General features: G+C 42.2%; 1 protein-coding gene across 27 annotated transcripts in view; it reads left to right on the forward strand.

The window, feature by feature from the left end:
* FBRSL1 (fibrosin like 1) overlaps positions 1-20,996 on the forward strand; it is a 999,197-nt gene that overhangs the window by 966,274 nt on the left and 11,927 nt on the right. For 19 of the 27 annotated variants that reach the window (XM_061603171.1, XM_061603169.1, XM_061603170.1 and 16 more), the window contains 6 exons: positions 1,561-1,656; positions 9,460-9,531; positions 10,179-10,217; positions 12,118-12,189; positions 12,506-12,589; positions 15,033-15,165. In XM_061603171.1, coding sequence (XP_061459155.1) covers positions 1,561-1,656; positions 9,460-9,531; positions 10,179-10,217; positions 12,118-12,189; positions 12,506-12,589; positions 15,033-15,165 — 496 coding nt within the window. The remainder of the gene's footprint in view (positions 1-1,560; positions 1,657-9,459; positions 9,532-10,178; positions 10,218-12,117; positions 12,190-12,505; positions 12,590-15,032; positions 15,166-20,996) is intronic. The other 8 variants (XM_061603166.1, XM_061603167.1, XM_061603180.1 and 5 more) reach the window with 3 other exon arrangements.

Genomic DNA, 20,996 nt, shown 5'->3' on the forward strand with positions numbered 1-20,996 from the left:
ATTACGTATGGTAGCAGAGGCTAATTTTCCCCCCTCTGGTAAAAATGAAACCTCTTTCATTCTTGTGCAAAAGAGCCATGGAACATTTGCTTCTATAGAAATCTACCAAGCATGTTTTGTTTTGTTGTGTGTTTGATAGGGAAGCATGCAAATGCTTCCTTGAGGATTGGCAACCTCACCTTAAATATGTGTGTAGAAAATAAGTTTGACCTGCTGTTACTGCAGTGATATCCTGCTCTGGCCAAGCAGGACCACATAGCTTATAACCATGACAAAAAGTTTCTTGATACTATATAAACAGGTACATAATCAGAACAGCTATCACAAACACAGAATTATTCATTTTGAGAATCTCAGCTTTTAAAAAAATCCAAGGTTCTAGCCCTTAAGGTGCTGAAGATAAACTCAAAAATATATGGATAAGCCACAACAGGACACACAAAGATGGTAGTCTTTATGGCACTGCATCCTTCCTTTTATGTCTCCCAGGCAGAATAAGCAAATACCCTCGGTCAGCACCTGGCTGTTCTCAGCATAATGGCACCAATCCTATCTTGCTGTGATGGTGTGATGCCTGAGGCATTATATGATGCTCTCACAATATGAAGAGTCTTAACATTTGTTGTTGTAGCCCATCCTAAACACCTCTTGCTGATGCCCTGATTCCTATAAAGGGTAGGTGGTCCACAGCAGAGGCAGAGAACTCTTTTGAGACCAAGGCCACATTCCATCATAGGGAATCTTCCAGGAGCTACATGGCAGGGATGGGTGGAACCAGAAGCAAATGTGGACAGAGTAATAGGTGTGGCCTTTTTCTTTGTACAGTGGGCTACATTAATACACAAAAGTCAGAGATTACTACACACACCACATAGCCCTCCAGCCAGGCAACCGAGAGGTACTATTGCAGTTTAAGGACACATTCCAGCCAGGGAAAAGCACTTGAGAAGGGTGCAGAGCAGGGCAGTGAGGGGTGTGGCCTGGGTAGGGCCAGTGCCTCTGGAGATTCCCAACAGCTCTTTAGAAAGGCCTGGAGAGCCAGATTTGGGGCCCTGGCCTGAGGTTCCTCACCTCTGGACCTATAGGAGGGATGGCATTTGTTTCACTACAAAGGCCTCTTTCATTTTAATGTTGACCGCTGTTAATACACTGGGTAAATTGATCTTTAAAATGAGAATATGCCTTTCAAAAGCAGCAGCCATGTATCACTCAGAAGTACAAAAGCATCCTCTTTTGAGATTGGGTAGCAGGCAATCGAGTTTGCAATCAAAACATTTGCAAATTTAATTTGAGTGAGTGCATGAAAATGGACTATTCATTTAAGTAGTCTTGTCCTTCTGAAATGAAAAGGCAGATTTAAGGAGGTTGAGGTTTTTGTTTGTTAAAAATGAGCTCTTGAAGGATAAGCAAGGCTGGGTTTTTTTTCTCCTCCAAGTAAAAGGCTTGAAACTGATTTTGGAATTTGTGTTTTAAAAAATGGTCTAAAGAGTTGGGTCAAACTTGTCTCTCCCATCCATTATTTATCTGTAAGCATCTTTTTCTCTCCTCTTTTCCTTTCAGTTCTTTCCAAGCTATCCTCCAACAATGCCTGGAATGCCACCTATGCTTCCACATTCAGGTCCTTTTGGGTCACTTCAGGGAGCATTTCAGCCGAAGGTACACGTTTATTATGGTTTCCTTTTTGTCATATAATTTCTTCATAAAAGCATAATTACAATGTGCCACTGGAATGTTCCAGTGCAATATAAACACACACACACATATTTCTTGATCAAATGGCTATTTCCACTAGAAGCATCTCTTTTTTCCTTGCAGTTTGCTTGGTTGTCAAAGAAAGTGCCGCTCTAAATGTTACGGTGGGACATGTGCAGCTGCTGCTGCTGACCTAGGTCTCCCTAGTACAGTGGTAGCCAGTGTGGTGCCCTCCAAATGTTTTGGACTCCCATCTCTTTCATTGGCGAGTATGGCCAATGATCAGGGATGATGGGAATTGTAATCCATCAACATCTCAAGGGTACCACTACTCCTACCCTGGTTGCATTCTTTTAAATATTCGTTAAAAAAAAAGTAATGTAAAGTTGTTGCACTCAGCCTTTTTTCCTACCCCTTGTAAATGGTAACCACCAAACAGTTATTTGTGGGGAAACCATCGACTGGTATGACATCACACATTTCTTTTACTAGATGTTGCTAGGGTGATATGCATGGGCAATGCTGGTTGGCAGCAACCAAATCTCCCCAATAGCTTCTGGTTAGAGCTCAAAAGCTGCTTTGCACAAAGCTTTTTTTCTACAGACAGGTATGGAGTGCAGGGGGATAGAAGTGCTTTATCTTCATGTGAAGATTTTATTGTGTGTATACATAGTACGGATTCTGAATGTGTGCCCCTGGATGCCACATTGTAGGGTGCATGGATATACAATAGGGATGTGCATCAGCTCTGTGCGTGGGCCAAATAATGAAGAGAATTGGGGTGATGCAGGGGTCATTCCCATTCCTGATTCAAAGTGCAATAGAAATAAACCCCTTTGAGTCGGATCAGGATTCTCACAAACTCTTGTGTCATTTTGTCTTCTTCACTTTTCTATATAACATATATCTATTTTTTCTTACATGTTTCTCTGAGTCCATGGGCTTTTGGAAGAGAGTTCAAAATGTTGTCAGTTGAGCATTGAAGAGCTCTGGATTTGTTTGTTAAAGCACAGCCATAGACAGTTAAAAGCTTCATTTAAGTTTTAAAACGTTATCATTGCTTTGCTTTATAAAATAAACAAACCAACCAGAGCTTTTGAGATCTCTGCAAGCAGTGCTCTAGACAGCCTGACATTGTGAGGCCTAGAGACTTTTACAGGCTGAAGTGGTGTGAAGCTGCACAGTTTTAAAAACTGTACAGGCAAGAATACACACTGCTCAGCCATCTCTTAATTATTTTAAGGTGAGAAAGAACAAGTAGCAAAGCATCTGCCCCATAAGGGATTATGAAGGAAAGTGAATCCCTTTTACTTTCCCCACAAAAAGTACCAAGTGCAATTTGGTATGCTTAATCCACTCTGGAGGACCTCCTGTGAATGTCAATTTCACCCACTTTGGCCAAAAGTGGAAAATGTCATAGCCATGTTTAGATTCCCCATTATACGGAGGAACACAAGGATTTATTTTATAGACTCAGAGCCTGAATTATAGATTGAAGTGGAGAAAGCACACATCAGAACTTTCAAATGCACACAGATACACATACAGGCAGGCCCCGCTTATACGGCAGGTTCCGTTCCGGACTGCCGCCGTAAAGCGGAAATCACTGTAAAGCGGAACCCATTGATAATAATGGGCGCGTCACGTGAAAATGATGCAAAAATGCCACAAAAGGGCAAAACTGGCTTTAAAGTGGGGAATTGAAAGCCGCCACATTAGCAGAACGCCGGAAAGCGAAGCACCGGTAAGCGGGGCCCTACTGTACAAGGCAAATCTTCTGGCTCATGCACACACCTAGTATACAGCTAACTTTCCCCTACACCTATGTAGCAAAAGACGTGTGTGTGCCAAATGGTTCTGAGACAGCAAGCCACTCTGACATCAGTCATCAAATAGACAGCTGCAGTAAAACTCACCAGCTGAAAAGCCATCATCTGTGAAACTGATCAGCAAAGCTGCAACCTGTCTGCAATTAGCTCTTCCCTTACCACTGTGTAACTAGTATCATATAAGGAAGCCAAGTGAAAACAATGAAGGCAGCCCTAACTGTTTTGTGAAACTGTGGTTTAAGGGGATTAAGGTACATATTTGGCTATTTTTTTGAAACAGAGTGCTGAAGTTCAAATATGATTTTTAAAAACCAAACAGTATGCTATGGCATACTGGATCTCATTCTGAGCTGTCCCTCACTGGGACTAACCCTGCTGTTTGCTGGCACGCTGTCTCTCATGGCTGCAGAAGATGCTTGCCAAAAAGGAATGGTCTTTGCCCTTGATGTGGCTTTGGGAGAAGAAGCAGCCTCCAACCAACAGTGGTTGCAGTATCCTTACAGAGCCAACTGGACTGACTCAATTGAGGGTCCTCATTTACTGATGGTGTCACCCCAGCCAACACTACAACTCCTGCTTTTGTAAAGGATCTCTTGTTTCAAAAGTAGCTTAATGCACCTTTGGGTACATCAGGCTGTAATAAGGCAACAGCTGATGCACTGGGCAATAGCTCTGGTTTCCATCTTTATTACCAAACTGCTTCATGGAAGAAACTAATTTATGCTGTATCACTAATTCAACAAGCCTAGCAGTCAGTGGACCTTGAATCCAGCTTTTTATTATAATTATTTGTTTAGTTTGCAAATGTACAAGGCCACCAAAGCAGTGTACCAGGTAAAAATATCAAAAATGAAAATTCTAAAAAAATATATATATAAACTAAAAACAATAAAACTATTCCTACAAATCCAAAGACAATAAAACCATAGATGTACAGTTAATGTTTCATAAAACACTGTCATACCACAGGGACAGCCTTCTTAAACAACTTCAGTAGAGACTGGGCACCTGTCTAATTTCAGCTAGTAACTGATTTCAGAGGGCTCGAGCTGCAACACTAAAAGCCCAGTTTCTAGTACAAACTAAGCACACCTCTGAGGAATATAGTTATGTCAGCAATGCCCCATCTAAACACCCCGTCTGAGGAGCACAGTTGCTGGGCAGGGATGTAGAGTTCTTATAAGTGTAGATTATGGGAGGTTGAACCCGAGACCTTGCACATATGCAAGCCATGAACTCTACCACCATTAAAAGCTGTAGCAAAACAGGAATGTTAATTTATAGGAACAGAGGGAAGCTGCTTGATACCAGGCCAGGCTGTTTGCCTATCTAGTATTATCAATTCTGACTGGCAGCAGCTCTTCCAGGGACTCAGGTAGAGGATCTTTCCCATCACCTGCTACCTAATATTTTTTTTAAAACAAAAATATGGCTAGGGATTGAACCTGGGAGTTTCTGTGTGCAAAGTAGGTGTTCTACCATCAAGCAAAAAAAATTAAATAAAAAGGAAACACCACCTGAGGCCTTTTTCAGCCAGTTCAAGTAGCCAGATCTTATGAGACCATGGTTTCATCTACAAATGCAGAGGAATAAAGTAGTAGGACGGACTGTGTACACTTCAGATTGCAGGTGGGGAATGAACAAAAACTAGCATAGTAGGAAGCAGTCTAGTAAAAAATTGACCTTTTAGAAAACATTACAAGTACGTTTGTCTTTTTCAGTGCAGGAGCATTCAAAAATAGGACTGCAAGTACAGTGGTGTGGTCCAGAGATTGTTTATTTTAATACATTTATATCCCGCCTTTCTTCCATCGTAGAACTGAAGGCAGCATGGAATCATAGCATAGTAGAGTGGGAAGGGGCCTATAAGGCCATTGAGTCCAACTCCCTACTCAGCGCAGGAATCCAAGTTAAAGCATACTGGACAGGTGACTGTCTAGCTGCCTCTTGAATGCCTCCAATGTTGGAGATATAGGCATACATAAAGTTCTCAGGCAGTCTCCCAGTGCCCTCAGGACCTGGGAGCACATATGTTCTACCACCCAGAATTGGATTTCCTTTAGGGACAATAGGCACAGTGCCTAGGGCCTGTGAAACTCCCAAGGGCCTACGAAAAAGTTGGGGGCCTACCCCAAAAATGCAATTCCATTAAAGCAAATTATTGTTTGATTTAGCAGTTTACTTAATCTTTACTCAACAAGCAACATACAGGTATAATATAATATAATAAATGTAAATTAAACAATAAATTTACAGGTGTTTTTGTTAGCAGTATCACAAATTACATAGTCCAATCTAATTTTTTCCAAACACTCATTCTCAGTTGAGAGTTAGTGCAAACAAAAATAGTTGTACAGTATTCTCATGCATATCACACCTATGATGACAGGACCTATACAATGTAAATATTTATCTATAGATCTATCTTGGGGGGGGTACAATTATGAGAGTGCATAGGGCCTGCAAAGACTTTATCCAGTCCTCCTACCACCTCATTCTCTGTGATGTATAAAACAACTCTATAATAGTTGGTTTTATGCAAAGAAGCCCATCAGTGTAATTCATTAAGAGACAATCCCGTAAACTGTGGCTGGATTCCTTGGCATGAGAGGTTCATGGGAATGCACTGATTATATATTTGCAGAGATGTACTGCTCCAGAAATCTGATCAGATTGTCCCATGGTTAACAAAATGCTGCTGCAGAACCAGCTTTAAATGTTTTGCTTTCGTCATGAACAGAAAATATTGGGGAACTGTGGTTCAAATATTCATGGTTTCTTTGCTCCAGGTTGCCATTTTCTGCTTGATTACACCCTTAAATGCACACTCGCTCACCAGCAACATGGTGTGGATTTAGGGAAGTCCTGCAATTTCATTTAAGCCAATATTTGGAAACCTCCACCTTCACACCTCACAAAATTGGTCTGAGACAACCACTGCTGCGTCTGATAATTGTTTTTATGCTTGTTCTTTTTAATGTATCTTTGACGCCTTAGGTGGTTCAATTTTGAATCAGAAAGTTGAGATGCAGTTGTTCTTAAATAAACTCTCACAGGCTTTTAGGGCTTTTTTTCCCCTCAAGTAGTTTGACTGTTCCCCATCCCTACTTCTTACCAACTGAGTTTGAATCAGTGTGAGGCAACTGGCTGTGTATACCCTTGCCCTGTGTCAAGTCCTTCAGAGAGCATTTATGTGCAAAAATAGCATGGCTGCTTATCATACACCACTTCAAACTGGGTTCACAGAAACAAGTCATGCTGGTTTGTTACAAGCACCTCCCACCCCAACCTGAATCAACCCTGAAAGCATTTGATCTGTGATAAAAGATCCAGGGCTAATAAATTCCAGCATTTTCACTCCACTGAAATAATTTGTTGGATATGGGCCAGTTTGTTGCCACGTTCGACTCCTCAAATACAAGGCAAACATACGGCCAGTGATAAATGGCTGATTTCCTTTTGAGCATTTCTGTAACCTAGGAATGGGGAACCCTTTTCAGTTGGAGGCCACATTTCCTCATGGGCACTCTTCTAGGGGGTGTGGGTAGGGCCAAAAGTAAACTGAGCAACAAATGTGACTCTTGTCTTTGTACAGTAGGCTGCATTCCAGCCATGCAAAAGTCAAAAGAGCACACAAACGCTCAGATGCCCCTCTCCATCCATCCAAAAAAGCAAAAGGCATTATCACAGTTCAAGGACATGTTCCAGCTTGGCAAAAGCACTGTAGGAAGGCACAGAGTAGGGCAGTGAAGGGCAAGTCCCAAAGGTCAGAGACTCTTAGCTCTTGGGCCAAAAGTTCCTCACACCTTCTGTACTGTGTGTACAAGAGATGCATAGCAACAGTCTTCTCGAACTACACATGAACCTTCCCCATGAGAAAAACAGTTCCTAACATTTACAGCATTGTGTTGCTATACTTGGCTGAATTGGGAGCATGTGGATGCACCTAAATTATCTCTAACTTGCTGTAGTAATGATTCATCTCCTTGGAGAAAAGATAAAAGCTGAAATCCACACAAATCATCCTAACCTTTTTTCTTCTTAAACTTTCCTCTTCCTCCCATGTGGCTGCCTTAAGCCCTAGATCATCATGACAGACGCATTCAGTGGCTGGCCATGGCATAATGAATTCTGTCCTCCTTGCCCTGTGAAGCAAAGAGTTTGTTTTTGTTTCCCTCCCCACTTCTCATGTCACTTCCCGGAGGCCTCATATGTAAATCCCCACCACATGAATCCATCCTGACTGCAAACTCTTAGCTACTTTCCCAAAGGCCATTTCTCATGGGCTAAGAACTTGAAAAGGTCAAAAGTATTCCATTTACTTTGCCGAAGGAAGCATTTCCATCTGTCTTCAGGGGGACAGAAGGACCAAAGGGCACTCTTATCACTCACGCTATTAATGTGATATGACCTTAAAATGCATCATAGCTGTTATTTTGCCTCCCTACCCATCAGTTCACAAAAGGGGCCTGACAGCCTGTCTGCTCGCAGGGAAATCTCCCCCCCCTTCTCCCCTTTGCACACACAACTCAAGATTCCTTCATTTGTCCTTTTGTTCTTTCTTTCACCTTTTAAAACCATCCTCGACCTGTCAGGCTTAAGTTACAGAAGTATGTTCGCAGGTTGCTCCTAAAGCCTCCTTGTTTGAAATCTGACAGTAATTTGGCCTGTGTTGTTGGTTAAATGTCTCGCTAGGGAATTAGCTAAACTTTCTGCACTCATCTTGGAGAACAACAGGTGCGGTGCCATGGGAAGGAGAAGGAGGATTGCTGGCTCTGAGCCCATTCCCTCCAACAAGCCAAGATAGGGCTCTCTTGAGCCTGATCATACCAAGTTGGATGTCTAACCTCAGGGCTTGTTTAAGCACTGTGTGGAATGTGTGAAATTCATCATTGTGTTCATACATCCATTCACCATCTTGTTGATTTCCTTTATTAATTTTTTAGCGGAAACAAAGTGATAGGTTTATGGAGGCTATTATTTAGAGGTTTGATTTTAAAAAAAAAAACCCTACATAAAATACAGTCTATAAATCTGTGAAGAAGCAGTACAATCAGAAATCACAGAATAATGGGGGAGGAGGTTGGCCTGGGGTGCAATTTTCAGGGGCAGCACAATTGCCAGGAAGAGGGACAACCAGGAATGCTCACCAGACCACACACACTCTCATCTCCTTTTAATGAGGCAAAACTCACAGCAAACAAAATATCAAGGAGAGCTCAACACCCTAATTAAAAAGTTTTAACTGCCCTCCTAAACGCAAGCAATGAAGGAGCCACATAAATCCCCCGGGGGAAGGAGTTTCAGAAGTTGTAGAGGCCACCAAAGAAAAGGTCCCCTTGCATGCAGTCACCTTATAAATAGCTGAAAGGACAGGAAGAATGGCCTCTGTGAAAGATCTCAGCTCTCAGGCTCAGTTGTGTGGTACGGAGGAAGGTGAGCCTTCAGGTAACCTGGTCATGAAAACTTTGAATCGGGCTGAGAAACAAATAGGTGGCCACAGTACCAAAGGGGAGCAACATGAGTCCTACATCCCCCCACAAGCAGAACCAGTTGAAGTTTCCAAACATCTTCAGAGGCAGCCACACATACAGCATGTTATGATAATCAAAACTAGATGTGACTTAAGGCATGGATCACTGCAGCCAGATTGGAAGTTTCCAGAAAGGGACACAGCTGGCATACCAATCTTACTTGTGCTCCTGGCTACAACTGAGGCCTAAAAATCCAGGTCAAAGGCCAGGTCCAGGAACACCAAACTTCACGCCTGAGTTCTCAGAGGGAGTCCAATCAGTTGAACACCTAAACTGAAACCCTTCTTACAAAAACAATTTAAACTCCCATATGTTGCCATGTGGTACAAGCCTTACCCTTTACTAGGGCTGCATCAAAGCATTTCTGTCACACTAGAACATCTATTTTTTTCCCTTCATTGTAGACTTCAAATCCGATTGATGTAGCAAGTAGGCCTGGTGCAGTACACCACACTCTTCTGCAAAAGACACCAGGGGTACGTATAGTATGTATAACTTCTCTCTTTGTCTGATTCTTACTAAAAGTTTGGCCATCGTAAAGCTAAACATGATTTATTTTTTCCTGTAGAAAAAGAGGAAAAAATTACACAATTTGTGGCTGCACTGTTGTTTCCCAGTCTGCCATTTTTTCTGGAATACAAATATTAGAAATGGTATAATATTACTGTTATGTAAACTTAATACTTGCTTGTATTGTTGTTTTTGAAAAGAAACGGAGAACAAATGGATCATCTGTTAGTAGACCTGAATCTTTATTAAATTCCTGAGGCTTATGTGTTTTGAGTCCTGCTTTTCTCACACTGAATAGGTAGTCCACTGATGTTGTCATACAAACTTTAATGCAGGTTGGATGCCTTGCAGGTCACTTACTTTGAACTTGCGAGAATTTGCATGCTATCAGCTTTTGCAAAGCCATGTTTTCATTAGTGCTAAGACAGCAAGACACCCTTTGCCATTTCCTAACTTGATGCAGTGTAGTAAAGGGAGGTTTCCTGTGTGATAAAGTAACTCTTTTCCTGCTTTATTTTCTCTGCTTATTGTCATCTCTTCTCTTGAATTAAATTCTTTCCCTCTGTATGGGCCAATTTTCAAGGCTGATCTGTTTTTCCATTATTTTTCTTAGGTGTCTGACCCCTATCGGGCTCCAGTACGAGTAAGTAAGGTTTGTCAGGGATTTTTTAAAAAATCTACCTTTTCTTAAAATGTATAAATGTAAAAATTTACATGTATGTGATGTAAGTTTATCTTGACACTTCTTTTGAAGTAAATTAAATAATATTGTTTCATACCTTGCATTCGCTTTCTGCTTTCCAAGGTAGCCCAAATTTTAACCTAGGAAAAGCAAGATTCTGCTACCTGCATAAATTATGCAAACGAAGCAATTGCATTGCAGTGCTAAATAAATTTGCATAATTTCAATCACACACATTTCTTCTTAGAGCCTGCAATCCAAAAGAAGCTTCCCATTCATGAATTAAGGATAAAAAACCAACACATGTGCAATCCTTTGGATTGTGGGAAGAATATATTTATTTATTTGATTTATAAGATTTATATCCTGCCCTTCCTCCCAGTAGGAGCCCAGGGCCTCTCTCAACTCCATTTTCTTATTTATATGTTTATTTTATGTATTTATCAGGCCTATTCATGCTTTTGCCCTTACTAATAAAGGGATTATCTGCAGGAGGTGAGGAAGAGAAAGCTATTAGTCATAATGGCTGTGTGGAACCTCCGTTCAGAGACTATGTGCCTCTGAGTGCCAGTTCCAAGGAAGGTGGGGAGCAAGACTGACAAGATGCCCTACCTATGGGCCACTGTGGGGAATAGGATAGTGGACTAGATCAGGAGTTCCCAAACTGTGGTCCATGGACTACCAGTGGTCCACAAGCTTCATTCAGGTGGTCCGCAGCATGTCCAAATTAAATATTCCTATTGATTTTAAGTGGTTTTTCTATTGTTTCTTTTATTTCTTATATTGTACTACAGTTTGGGTTTAATGGAATGCAAGTTGTAACAATAAATTACAATATAAGGAATAAAAGAAGCGGTAAAAATACAATTAAAACTCATGCAGCATCTAGCACAGTGCATTACAATTGCTGCATTAGGCAGAAAAATCATTAAATGGTCCATCAAGACCCTGAGCAAATTTCAAGTACTCCATGGAGGAAAACGTTTGGGAACCACTGGACTAGATTAACCTCTGGCCTGTTCCAGAAGGGCTCATGTTGTTATAGTTGTTGTTTAATTTATGTGCCATATAATGCCCAGATGGCTTCTAAGCAGTTTACAAAACATAAAAACCAATTGCACAAAATTCTTAAAATACAGATTAAAAAATACACCATAATTAAAATATACACTAAGACAATCCCATTAAAATACTTATAACCCAGTCTTTATTACTCCAAAACAAAAAATCCCAGGTAAGAAACAACATTAAAATACAATAAAGCAGTATTTCATTTAAACAGAACTTAATGTAAAAAAAAGCATGGTTTTCATACTGTTCCACCATTATCTAATTTGCAAAACATTTTAAAAGTACAGTTTATTAAAAACTATGCAACCAATGAAATCCAAAACAACTCAGCACTCAACAACTCAGCAATAGGCGTGATTGACCTTCACTTCTGAGCCGTAAGCAGGAGCCCCATTCTCAAAGGCCTGCCAAAACAAAATTATCAGGGCAAATGAACCTCATAGAGGAGACAACAAAAATAGGCCCTGCTTCCTGCAGATGCCACTCTTGCACCCACAACACACCTGCTGTCATCCTGAGTAGGGTTCAGTAACAGATCTTTAAAACACAGGGTGGAATTGTGTCACATGATGTCCTCTCCTAGCTGTGCAAAGAAGGAATTTGTTAAAATGATCTTCCCTCACATGAAAATAATTAACACTGCACATTTCTAAATTATAAAACATAAGCCTGCTTGTTTCAGTATCCAGCAGTGTGAACGACTAGTTTCATTTTGAGAGCTAAGTATTGTCAAGAGTTTTGACTGCAGGTTGCCGATATTTTAAGTTTTATCTCCATTTTTTAAAACATTTGTTTGCAGAAGCCTGGCAAGTGGTGTGCTGTTCACGTACAGATTGCTTGGCAGATCTACCACCACCAGCAGAAGATAAAGGTAAATGTGCATATTTATTCAGAGATGAGCATTTCGGCTTACAGGCTACATTCCCGCTACCACCCCCTGATAAATAAGTAGCATCTCGCGGTGTTGCTTTTGTTTGTAAGGCGTAGAATTAAGCCTTTCTATCTTTTAACATCTGTCATAGAGCAATAAACGGTTGTGCTTGTCTGGTGGGCAGGGCAGACTGGTAGCAAAACAAGTCAAAGGTATAAAATATGCAACCCAAAGGAGAAGACCAGCTGGGAGGCTTGTGGGGATGGTGGGGGCGTACAAAACACTCGTGTTTAATATCATTTCCCTTCTGCACTAGTACCTCCTGTGGAATATGGAGTGTTATCCTGTTCAGAGTGAAATGAGCGGTACGGTGAAGGACATTTTACAAAACATAGAGCAGGCGAGTAGAATGACAGTCATTGTGTCAGAGGTGCTTGGGGGTTTTCTTTTGCGGTATTGTGTGGAGGGGAGGGATGGAGGGGGTCTGTGGAACTGGAGAGTAAGAATGTTAGGAATAGCTGGTTCCCTGTGCCCAAGCAATTTGTCTAAAACCCTCAGAATCATGCACTAGGAAGATTCCAGAGGTCACAGTTTTCAAGCCACTTAAGTGTTCTCAGTGATGTAAGAGTCACTTCTGGGCATCTTTCCTGAGGACTGCCGTTAAATTCCACAAGGAGAGAGACCCAAAGTACGCTAGCTGGAACCGATTTTGCAATATGCACTAATAAAATAAGCACAATCAAAGCTATAGACTACAGTGTTGCAGAATTTTGATGAAGCTCTTGGGGGGAGTGATATATTGGGGCAGTGGTGGCATCCCTGAAAATGGTGCAAGTCCATCAGTAGGAGAAGTTAAGAGGAAGTTCTTGACCTCTAGGGAAACAAATAACAAGTCAGCCACAGAAACTACCTGGGCGTCAAAATCTTAGCTTAGCAGCAACCATAGATTAGAATACTTAACGTTCTGTGGTCAGTTAATTTCTGTAGAAGTTCTTTGGTAGCTGCTGATCAACGCACAGATATTTAGGAACTGCAGAACCACAGAATCCTAGAAGGGTTGAATAAGATGTTTAGAGCCAAATGAGTTGTTTTTATGCCCCTCTCTCCATAACCATCACCACAGCTGCTTTGTGTCTTGCTCATTAATCTGTCATGGGTATTTACTACCATTGCTGAATAACTAGAGGTGGGGGGGGGAGAAGCAGAAATATGGTCAGTCCACAACATATTGTACCAGTGGCAAGTATCGCCTCATTTTAATGGAGCTGGACTGCACACATTATCAGGTTCAGTGAGTATACCATTATTTTTAAGCAGAAACAATTTGAGAGAAACACACTTTGTTAACAATTAACAAGGCTAGAAAGGCTCAATCTGGCTTTCTAACAATCTTCCATGCTTCAATATTGCCTGCTTTTCAGACAGACTGGAGTCATTAAAGCATACTAGTTTTTTTATACCAAGGGAGTGCTAATATGTTCAACAGCCAAGGCCTTAACTTAGTGCCGGCCTTTGCATGGTTGAGGCAGCAGTGTTTGACTTCCTGGTATCTGCAGGCTCTTAGATGGCTGGCCTGAGCAAGACCTCTACTTGAGACTCTTTAATAGTAGATGCCTTATTGCTCTGTTTTTGTGTAAGATTGTTCATAGTATCAAACGTAATTTTGCTTGACAGTCTGGGTGGAACTAGACATTACAGATGACGTGCAGCAGATGTCAAAAACAGCAGCCAATGGCGTGGGGGAAATCAAAGTGCAAAATAATGCTTTTTGCTTTCTTACACCAGGGGTAGCCAGTGTGGTGTCCTCCAGAAGCTGGTCTAAAATTCCCATCATCCCTTAACCACCGGTCATGCTGGCTGGGGTTGATGGAAGTTGGAGTCTAGCACCATCTGAAGGGCACCACAGTGCGTAACCCTGTCCTACACATTTCCAGGGGAGGGAGGGAGAAATTCGACTGCTCCTTTTGGTAGCACCCTTTCTGCTCCTGCAAAGTTTATTTATTCCATTAGTTGCCCTCTGTGGTCACGGTATATATGCCAGCCTTACATAGATCATTTATAGCTTTCATCCTTTGCGAGGAAACTATGACACCTGCTTAACCTCCACAGATACACTTGAGTGTCCTCCTAACAAATGGGCACTGTTCCTTTCCACGCACGCTTCATTATAAGCTAGTTTGTACAGCATGTGAAAGGAAGCTCCATCCTCAAAGCATATTGATATGAATGGGTCTGTGAAGCACTTTGAACGCAGGTAGCTGGTTCTTTCCATATCCTCTTCCTTTTCCATGAGTCTTTCATTTTTCACTTTCTTTGCCCCAGGAAAGGGATAGTCTCCACAAGCCGCTGTCTTTTTTCATCTCTCTCCCTCTCTCCTTCCATGAACTGAAGCAACCGAGCATGTGACTCTCGTCATCCAACTCTTTTGAGGGTTAGTTCTGTCTGCAGCTTTCAGCCTATGGAATATTTTGTGTCTGGGTGAGGCTGCAGACTGATCTAAGGGGCACACGGGCTCACTCGGCCTATCACATTGCATTCTCCTGCTGAGTTAACACCATGAGGCTAAGAGCTCATTTCAGACCTTATTCATGGAGGAGGAGGCAGGCAGGCAGCTGAGAAGCTGTGGAGTGAAATGGCCTCCTAGAGACTGCTGTCAGAGCATGACTCACAGTATGTGACCACAGATGCTGCCATCACTCTGGCTACCTCTCCCTGGCGGTGCTAACGCAGGCGTGAAGCATGAGCCCTTTTACTGGCAGTGCTTTTCTCCACCCCCCTCCCCTTTTCACTCTAGTAAAGAAAAGGAAAATGTATAATGAGATTTTTTTTGTATCCTTTGACAGCAAATGCAACTGGATCCCCACAAGCTAGAAATAGGTGGGAAACTTGACCTGTTCAGCAGACCGCCTGCCCCCGGTGTGTTCCCCGGGTTCCATTATCCTCAAGATCTTGCCCGGCCACTTTTTTCTACCACAGGTGAGGAGGGACAGAGTGTTGGATAAGTATGAACATAAACATTCGTGATAGCCTCTTCCTCCCTCCCCTTCCCTTGATTGTGTGCAGAATTACCGTTACTGTGCATGGAACAGGAAACTTTGCCAGCAAGATTTCTTCCTCTTACAACGGTTAGCCTGATGTGAACAGATGACGCCTTCGGGCTGAAATGCCCAATCACGCAACTGGCCTGCGAGAATCCACGTTAGCTGAATCCTTTGCTTTGTTATAAATCTAAATACTTCTCCACAAATTGTCATCATTTTGTTTCTCAACCTTTCTTCATCTGACAATTGCGGGGCAGCATGCAGCAACACATTATGCAGCAGACATTATGGTGATGTATTCTGAATATCATCTATGGCATATGTTTTCCCCCCTAAAAGCTTGAATGAATAACTGCACTTTCAGATGACAACAGTAAGACAATCCAGAGGGGGCCAACTGTATCTCCAGTGAGAGAGTTCTGCAATTGGGGTGTTTTGGCAGAAATGGCAAAATTAGTTCTCTGTATATAGGATTTGGATGGTGTGTGCGTATGTGTCAGAAAGAGATTTATTAAGGCTTCAACTCTAAACACTCTTGCCAGGGAGTAAGCCTCATTTAATACAGCAGAACTTACTTTTGAGTAAATGCATGTAGGACTGCACTGCATAAGAGGCAAATTAATGGAAGCCTTTATTGCAGCCCCAGATAAATAACCCACTTCATCTGTGAGTATGTTAATCACAGGAGCCATTGGACAGTAAATCGTAATAAAGTTGGCTATCAGAGGAGAGCAGGGTGAACAAACATTGCAACTCTTACATAGGGATGAATAATGTTTTTACTTTACAGTATCTGAAGCTTTCCTTTCACTGTTTTGAACAGGAGTATAGTTGGTATGAATCGCGGGTTCTGCCACATTGCCTTGTTACTGCAAAAGACATGTTATCTTAGGTCCACCTGGCATTGGGGTTGATATTCAGCTGCCTGGCATTCATATTTAATAGCTACCTGACAGCATATAGTGCTGTCCAGACGGTTTTCTTCTTTTTCTTCTTCTCTTTTTAAAAATTGTGGTTGTTATTAGCCCCATGTAGCCAAGTTTGTAAGATGTCTCCTTTGAAGAAATCTCCCATCCGTTACGCACCTTCTGAAATCCTAAAGGGTTAGAGAGATGACAGCCTCCATCCATCACAAAGCGGTCAAGCAAGTTGCTGTGTTTATCGATAACACCGTTAGTCATGGCAGCTTTTCTCTCTGGAATTTCTTTAACTTGTTTTCTGGTTGCTTAGAGCCAATTCACTAGATCACTTTTCAATTCTTGCGTGGCAAGGTTTATGTGGGACTAGACCAGTGGCTTTCACAGTGTGTCCCTAAGAACCCAAAGTTCCTACAGAAAGCTTCTCAGGGGTTCTTAAAGGAGAAAAAACAATGGAAGACAACTGTTCCCTAAGAGACACCTTGTGCATCATCTCCTGTGATGTGCAGCCACTGGAGAGAATTTGGTGTATTCGACGGCAGATGACTCCAATCTTCTTGTATTCAGGACCATCTCCAAGTTGAGGGGGCCTTTAGCAGCATACTTTTGCTTTGTCCAAGCCAGGACCAACCTTGCTCTCTTTTTCACTTGTGAAACCATTTGCTCCTGAGGAGACAGTGGTGTTTAATTATCTGAAAATTTCTCATGCCAGGGAACATCAGAAAGAGACACTGCTTCTCTAGAATCTTCGCTTGCATGCTTGCCAGTAACAGACACCACCCTTGGTGCGTATCCATTTTGCACATTAACTGAATATGCAAAAGATGCAATTATGACTACAGGTGCATCCTATACCAGCATTTTTTATACATGGAAGGGGAGGAAAATTATTACATTCATACTTCTGGTGTGCAGAACACACACCAGACGATCTGCATTCCGAGCCCATTGAGCACCCACAGCCCTTGTTGGATTGGGGGAACAGTGTCCTCCCAAGGTTTTTTTAAAAGTATGTTTGTACTTCTATAAGCCTGCTGATACCTCCCTTGTGTGTGGGATTGTGCGATTTTGACTACATAAGAACTAGCAGAGAATTGAGGCTGCTGTTGGTCTATACGACTCCAAATCTGTTTGCCATTGGAAAATCTGCAATCCTGCTCCCATTCCAAAACAAAAGTGAAACAATCAAAGGCAATTTAATCAAATAATTTCTATCTGTCTGTCTGTCTGTCTATCTATCTGTCTATCTATCTGTCTATCTATCTCCCAGCCAGTAGGAGCCCAGGGCAGGAAACTAAAAAAACAGACATTAAAATACATTAAAACAAAACATCTTTAAAAATATATTAAAATGCAATTCCAACACAGTCGCAGACTGGGATAAGGTCTCTATTTAATAGGCTTGTTGAAAGAGGAAGGTCTTCAGTAGGTGCCAAAAAGATAACAGAGATGGTGCCTGTCTAATATTTAAGGGGAGGGAATTCCAAAGTGTAGGTGCCACTACACTAAAGGTCCACTTTCTATGTTGTGCGGAATAGACCTCCTGATAAGATGGTATCTGCAGGAGGCCCTCACCTGCAGAGCGCAGTGATCAACTGGGTATATAAGGGGTAAGACGATCTTTCAGGTATCCTGGTCCCAAGCTGTATAGGGCTTTGTACACCAAAACAAGAACTTAGCCCAGTAGCTAATGGGCAGCCAGTGCAATTCTGTCAGCAGCAGGGTGACATGTTGGCAATACCCTGCCCCAGTGAGCAGTCACGCTGCTGCATTTTACACCAGCTGCAGATTCTGGACCAATCTCAAGGGCAGCCCCACACAGAGCACATTACAAGTAATCCAACTTGGAGGTTACCAGTGCATGGACAACAGTGGTCAGGCTATCCTGGTACAGAAATGGCCATAGCTATCTTACCAGCCGAAGCTGGTAAAAGGCACTCCTAGCCACTGAGATCACCTGTGCCTCTAACGACAAAGGGCCTCTGCTCTTTCAGAGGGAGTACAGACAACTGAACAATTATTCGAACTTAGGAACCACCAACCCACAGTGCCTCCGTCTTGCTAGGATTCAAACTCAGTTTACTGGCCCTCATCCAGCCCACCACCAAGTCCGGGCACTGGTCCAGGGCTTGCACAGCCTCTCCCAACTCAAATGTTACGGAGAAATAGAGCTGGGTATCATCAGCGTACTGTTGACACCTCGCCCCAAATCTCCTGATGACCAAGGGCTTCATATAGATGTTAAATAGCATTAGGAACAAGATGGTACCCTGTGGCACCCTACAGCACAACTGCCAGGAGGCCAAAAGACAATTACCCAATGCTATTCTCTGAAAATGACCCTGGAGATAGGATCGGAACCACTGTAAAACAGTGCCTCCAATAACCATCTTACCAAGTCAGCTAAGAAGGACACCATGATCAATCATATCAAAAGCCTCCAAGAGATCAAGTAAGAATAACAGGGTTTCACTCTCCCTGTTCTTCTCCCAATAAAGGTCATCCATCAGGGGAACCAAAGCCAATTCAGTCCCATAACCAGGCCTGAACCCCAACTGAAATGGGTCAAGATATCTCCATTGATTATTAGGGCTAAATTATTTTGGCTATCATTTCATTCTTCCTTTAACTCCAAACTTTAGGGCTGATTCACATGTGCATGTACAACACTTGCTCATTCAGTACTGGATTACCCTAAACCAAACATGCAGTCACAAGAAGCTACCACAGACCAAGTTAGACCATGCTGCTGTCTGGGATTTTAGACAAGACACTTTCCCAGCTATACCTGGAGATGCCAGGGGTTGAACCTCTGACTTTTTGCATGCAAAGCTAGTGCTCTCCCACTGAGCTTCAGCCTTTTATATAAAGTATCTCCACTGAATTGTATTGCAATCATGTGATACATGTGGTAATTAATCTGTGATAGTTGGTGGAGTATCAATGGCTACTAGCTACAATGGCTATGGCTACCTCTACTGTTGGAGACTGTGTGCCTCAGAATGGTAGTTGCTGGGATCACAAGCTGGGAGAGCGCTGTCGCACTCAGTTCCTTCTTGTGGCCTTACCGAGAACATCTGGTTGACCACCATGAGAACAGGATGTTGGAGTAGATGGACCATTGGCCTGATCCAACAGGACTCTTCTTATGTTTTTATGATACTTCAGTCATTAGTGTGTAGCAAACTTGGAGGTGTAAACCCACGCTTAGGCCTACCTCAGGAACAAAAAATGTTTCTAATTCTAGAATGAACTGCAAATGAAAAAAAATCTCTACCACTCACCTGTCCCTTTCTCTCCAGCCACTCTTCCACTGGAGTGCTACTAAGAGCAGTCCATCATAATCTCACTCCTATATTCAAATTTGAATTGCCCTGCATTGGACCTCTTCCAACTTAGTTTATCCAAATTGCTAGGTAACATTTTTAGAGAGAGGTTTGGCATATGGCACGATCATTGGTTGTAAGAGCTTTCATTTTATTATTTCACACAAGGGCTTCCAGTTATCCTACGGAACTTCCCTTCCCTTTCCTCCCCCCCTGCACACTCCCCAAATCTGTTCTGAGGGATTCCTTGAAGCCTCCAGACCAAAGGGGGGCATTGCAAGAAGAGGGGAAGGTGAAGTTCTGTTGCGCAAGCGGAAGTCCTTGCACAAATACAAATACTTTGTTGGATACAACCCTGACTTTTGCTACTTAATCACACTTAACTGCTGCTGCCATTGTTTTGGGAATCCCCATGGAGAAACATCATGATGGAACAAACCAGAATAAATACAAAATACGGTAATAAAGTTACAAGGAGACATATAATGGCCAAAGATTATTGAGCACAGAGGGCCATTTATCATTTATGCATCCATGCTTTTTAATTTGCATACCAGATTCTGCCCAATGCTGGTAAAAGGATGCTAGTCCAACACTACTCCTCTGGAGTCAATATTTACTTCACATAACAGAATACTATGCAGAAAGGCATGCCAAAATAAAATCTCTTTAACTACCTCCATTTCCCAAAAGGACTGGGAGTGTATAAGATACGCCGTCTCTTTTCCACCAATGCCTGAGCCATCATCCTGTTCATTTGCTCAGGGTGATAAATTAAGCACACTCACACCCCAGATATGATAAGCAAACTGGTAATTCCCAATTCATGGATGCAAGATCTGTCCAGCATCACTCTTGGCCTCTTATAAATTGCATTTTGCATGAGTATATGGTATGAACTGTAGGAGTTCTTCTTGCTGTTTAATCTTGGGAGGCATTTTGCCACATCCACTAGATTTGCACGATGGCCTTCCGGGAGCAGAGAGGGCTGTAAAAGAATTCTAGTACCCAGCTGATTGTAAATGGAGATGACAAAGTTTGTGTCAGAAAGCAGATTAATGAGTAAAGAATAAGGCTGAAAATCAGTATCTTTTTTCATCTGGTTGATGGGGGGTGGGGGCTAAAGTTTTTCAGATATGTAGGATGTTATTAAGAGTTGTGGAATTTCTCAATCCCAGTAATATTCAATTAGACAAGTAGGAATTCCCAACCAGTGAAGCAGAAGAGGCAAATCACGCCACTGAGAGATGCTCAGCTGGTGGGACTGAACCTGGTGTTTGGACCTCCAAAGTCTACATTTTACAGATGCCACCCCAACCGAACCTGTGCTCAGGAATGCTATACTGTTATGATTTCACAAAATGTCTCTCCCCTTCTCCATACTGCGTAAAACATTAGCAGGAATATCTATCATTTCTCCATCAATTCTCTCTGCACCCAAAAGATTTCAGGACTTATCAAAAATGAAAGATGGAACCCTGTGCCAGCAACCAGAGCTCATGCTAGTAGGTGTAGTAAGCCAG

The sequence above is a fragment of the Rhineura floridana genome, chromosome 19 (genome assembly GCF_030035675.1).
Source record: "Rhineura floridana isolate rRhiFlo1 chromosome 19, rRhiFlo1.hap2, whole genome shotgun sequence".
In the NCBI taxonomy this organism is placed as follows: domain Eukaryota; kingdom Metazoa; phylum Chordata; class Lepidosauria; order Squamata; family Rhineuridae; genus Rhineura; species Rhineura floridana.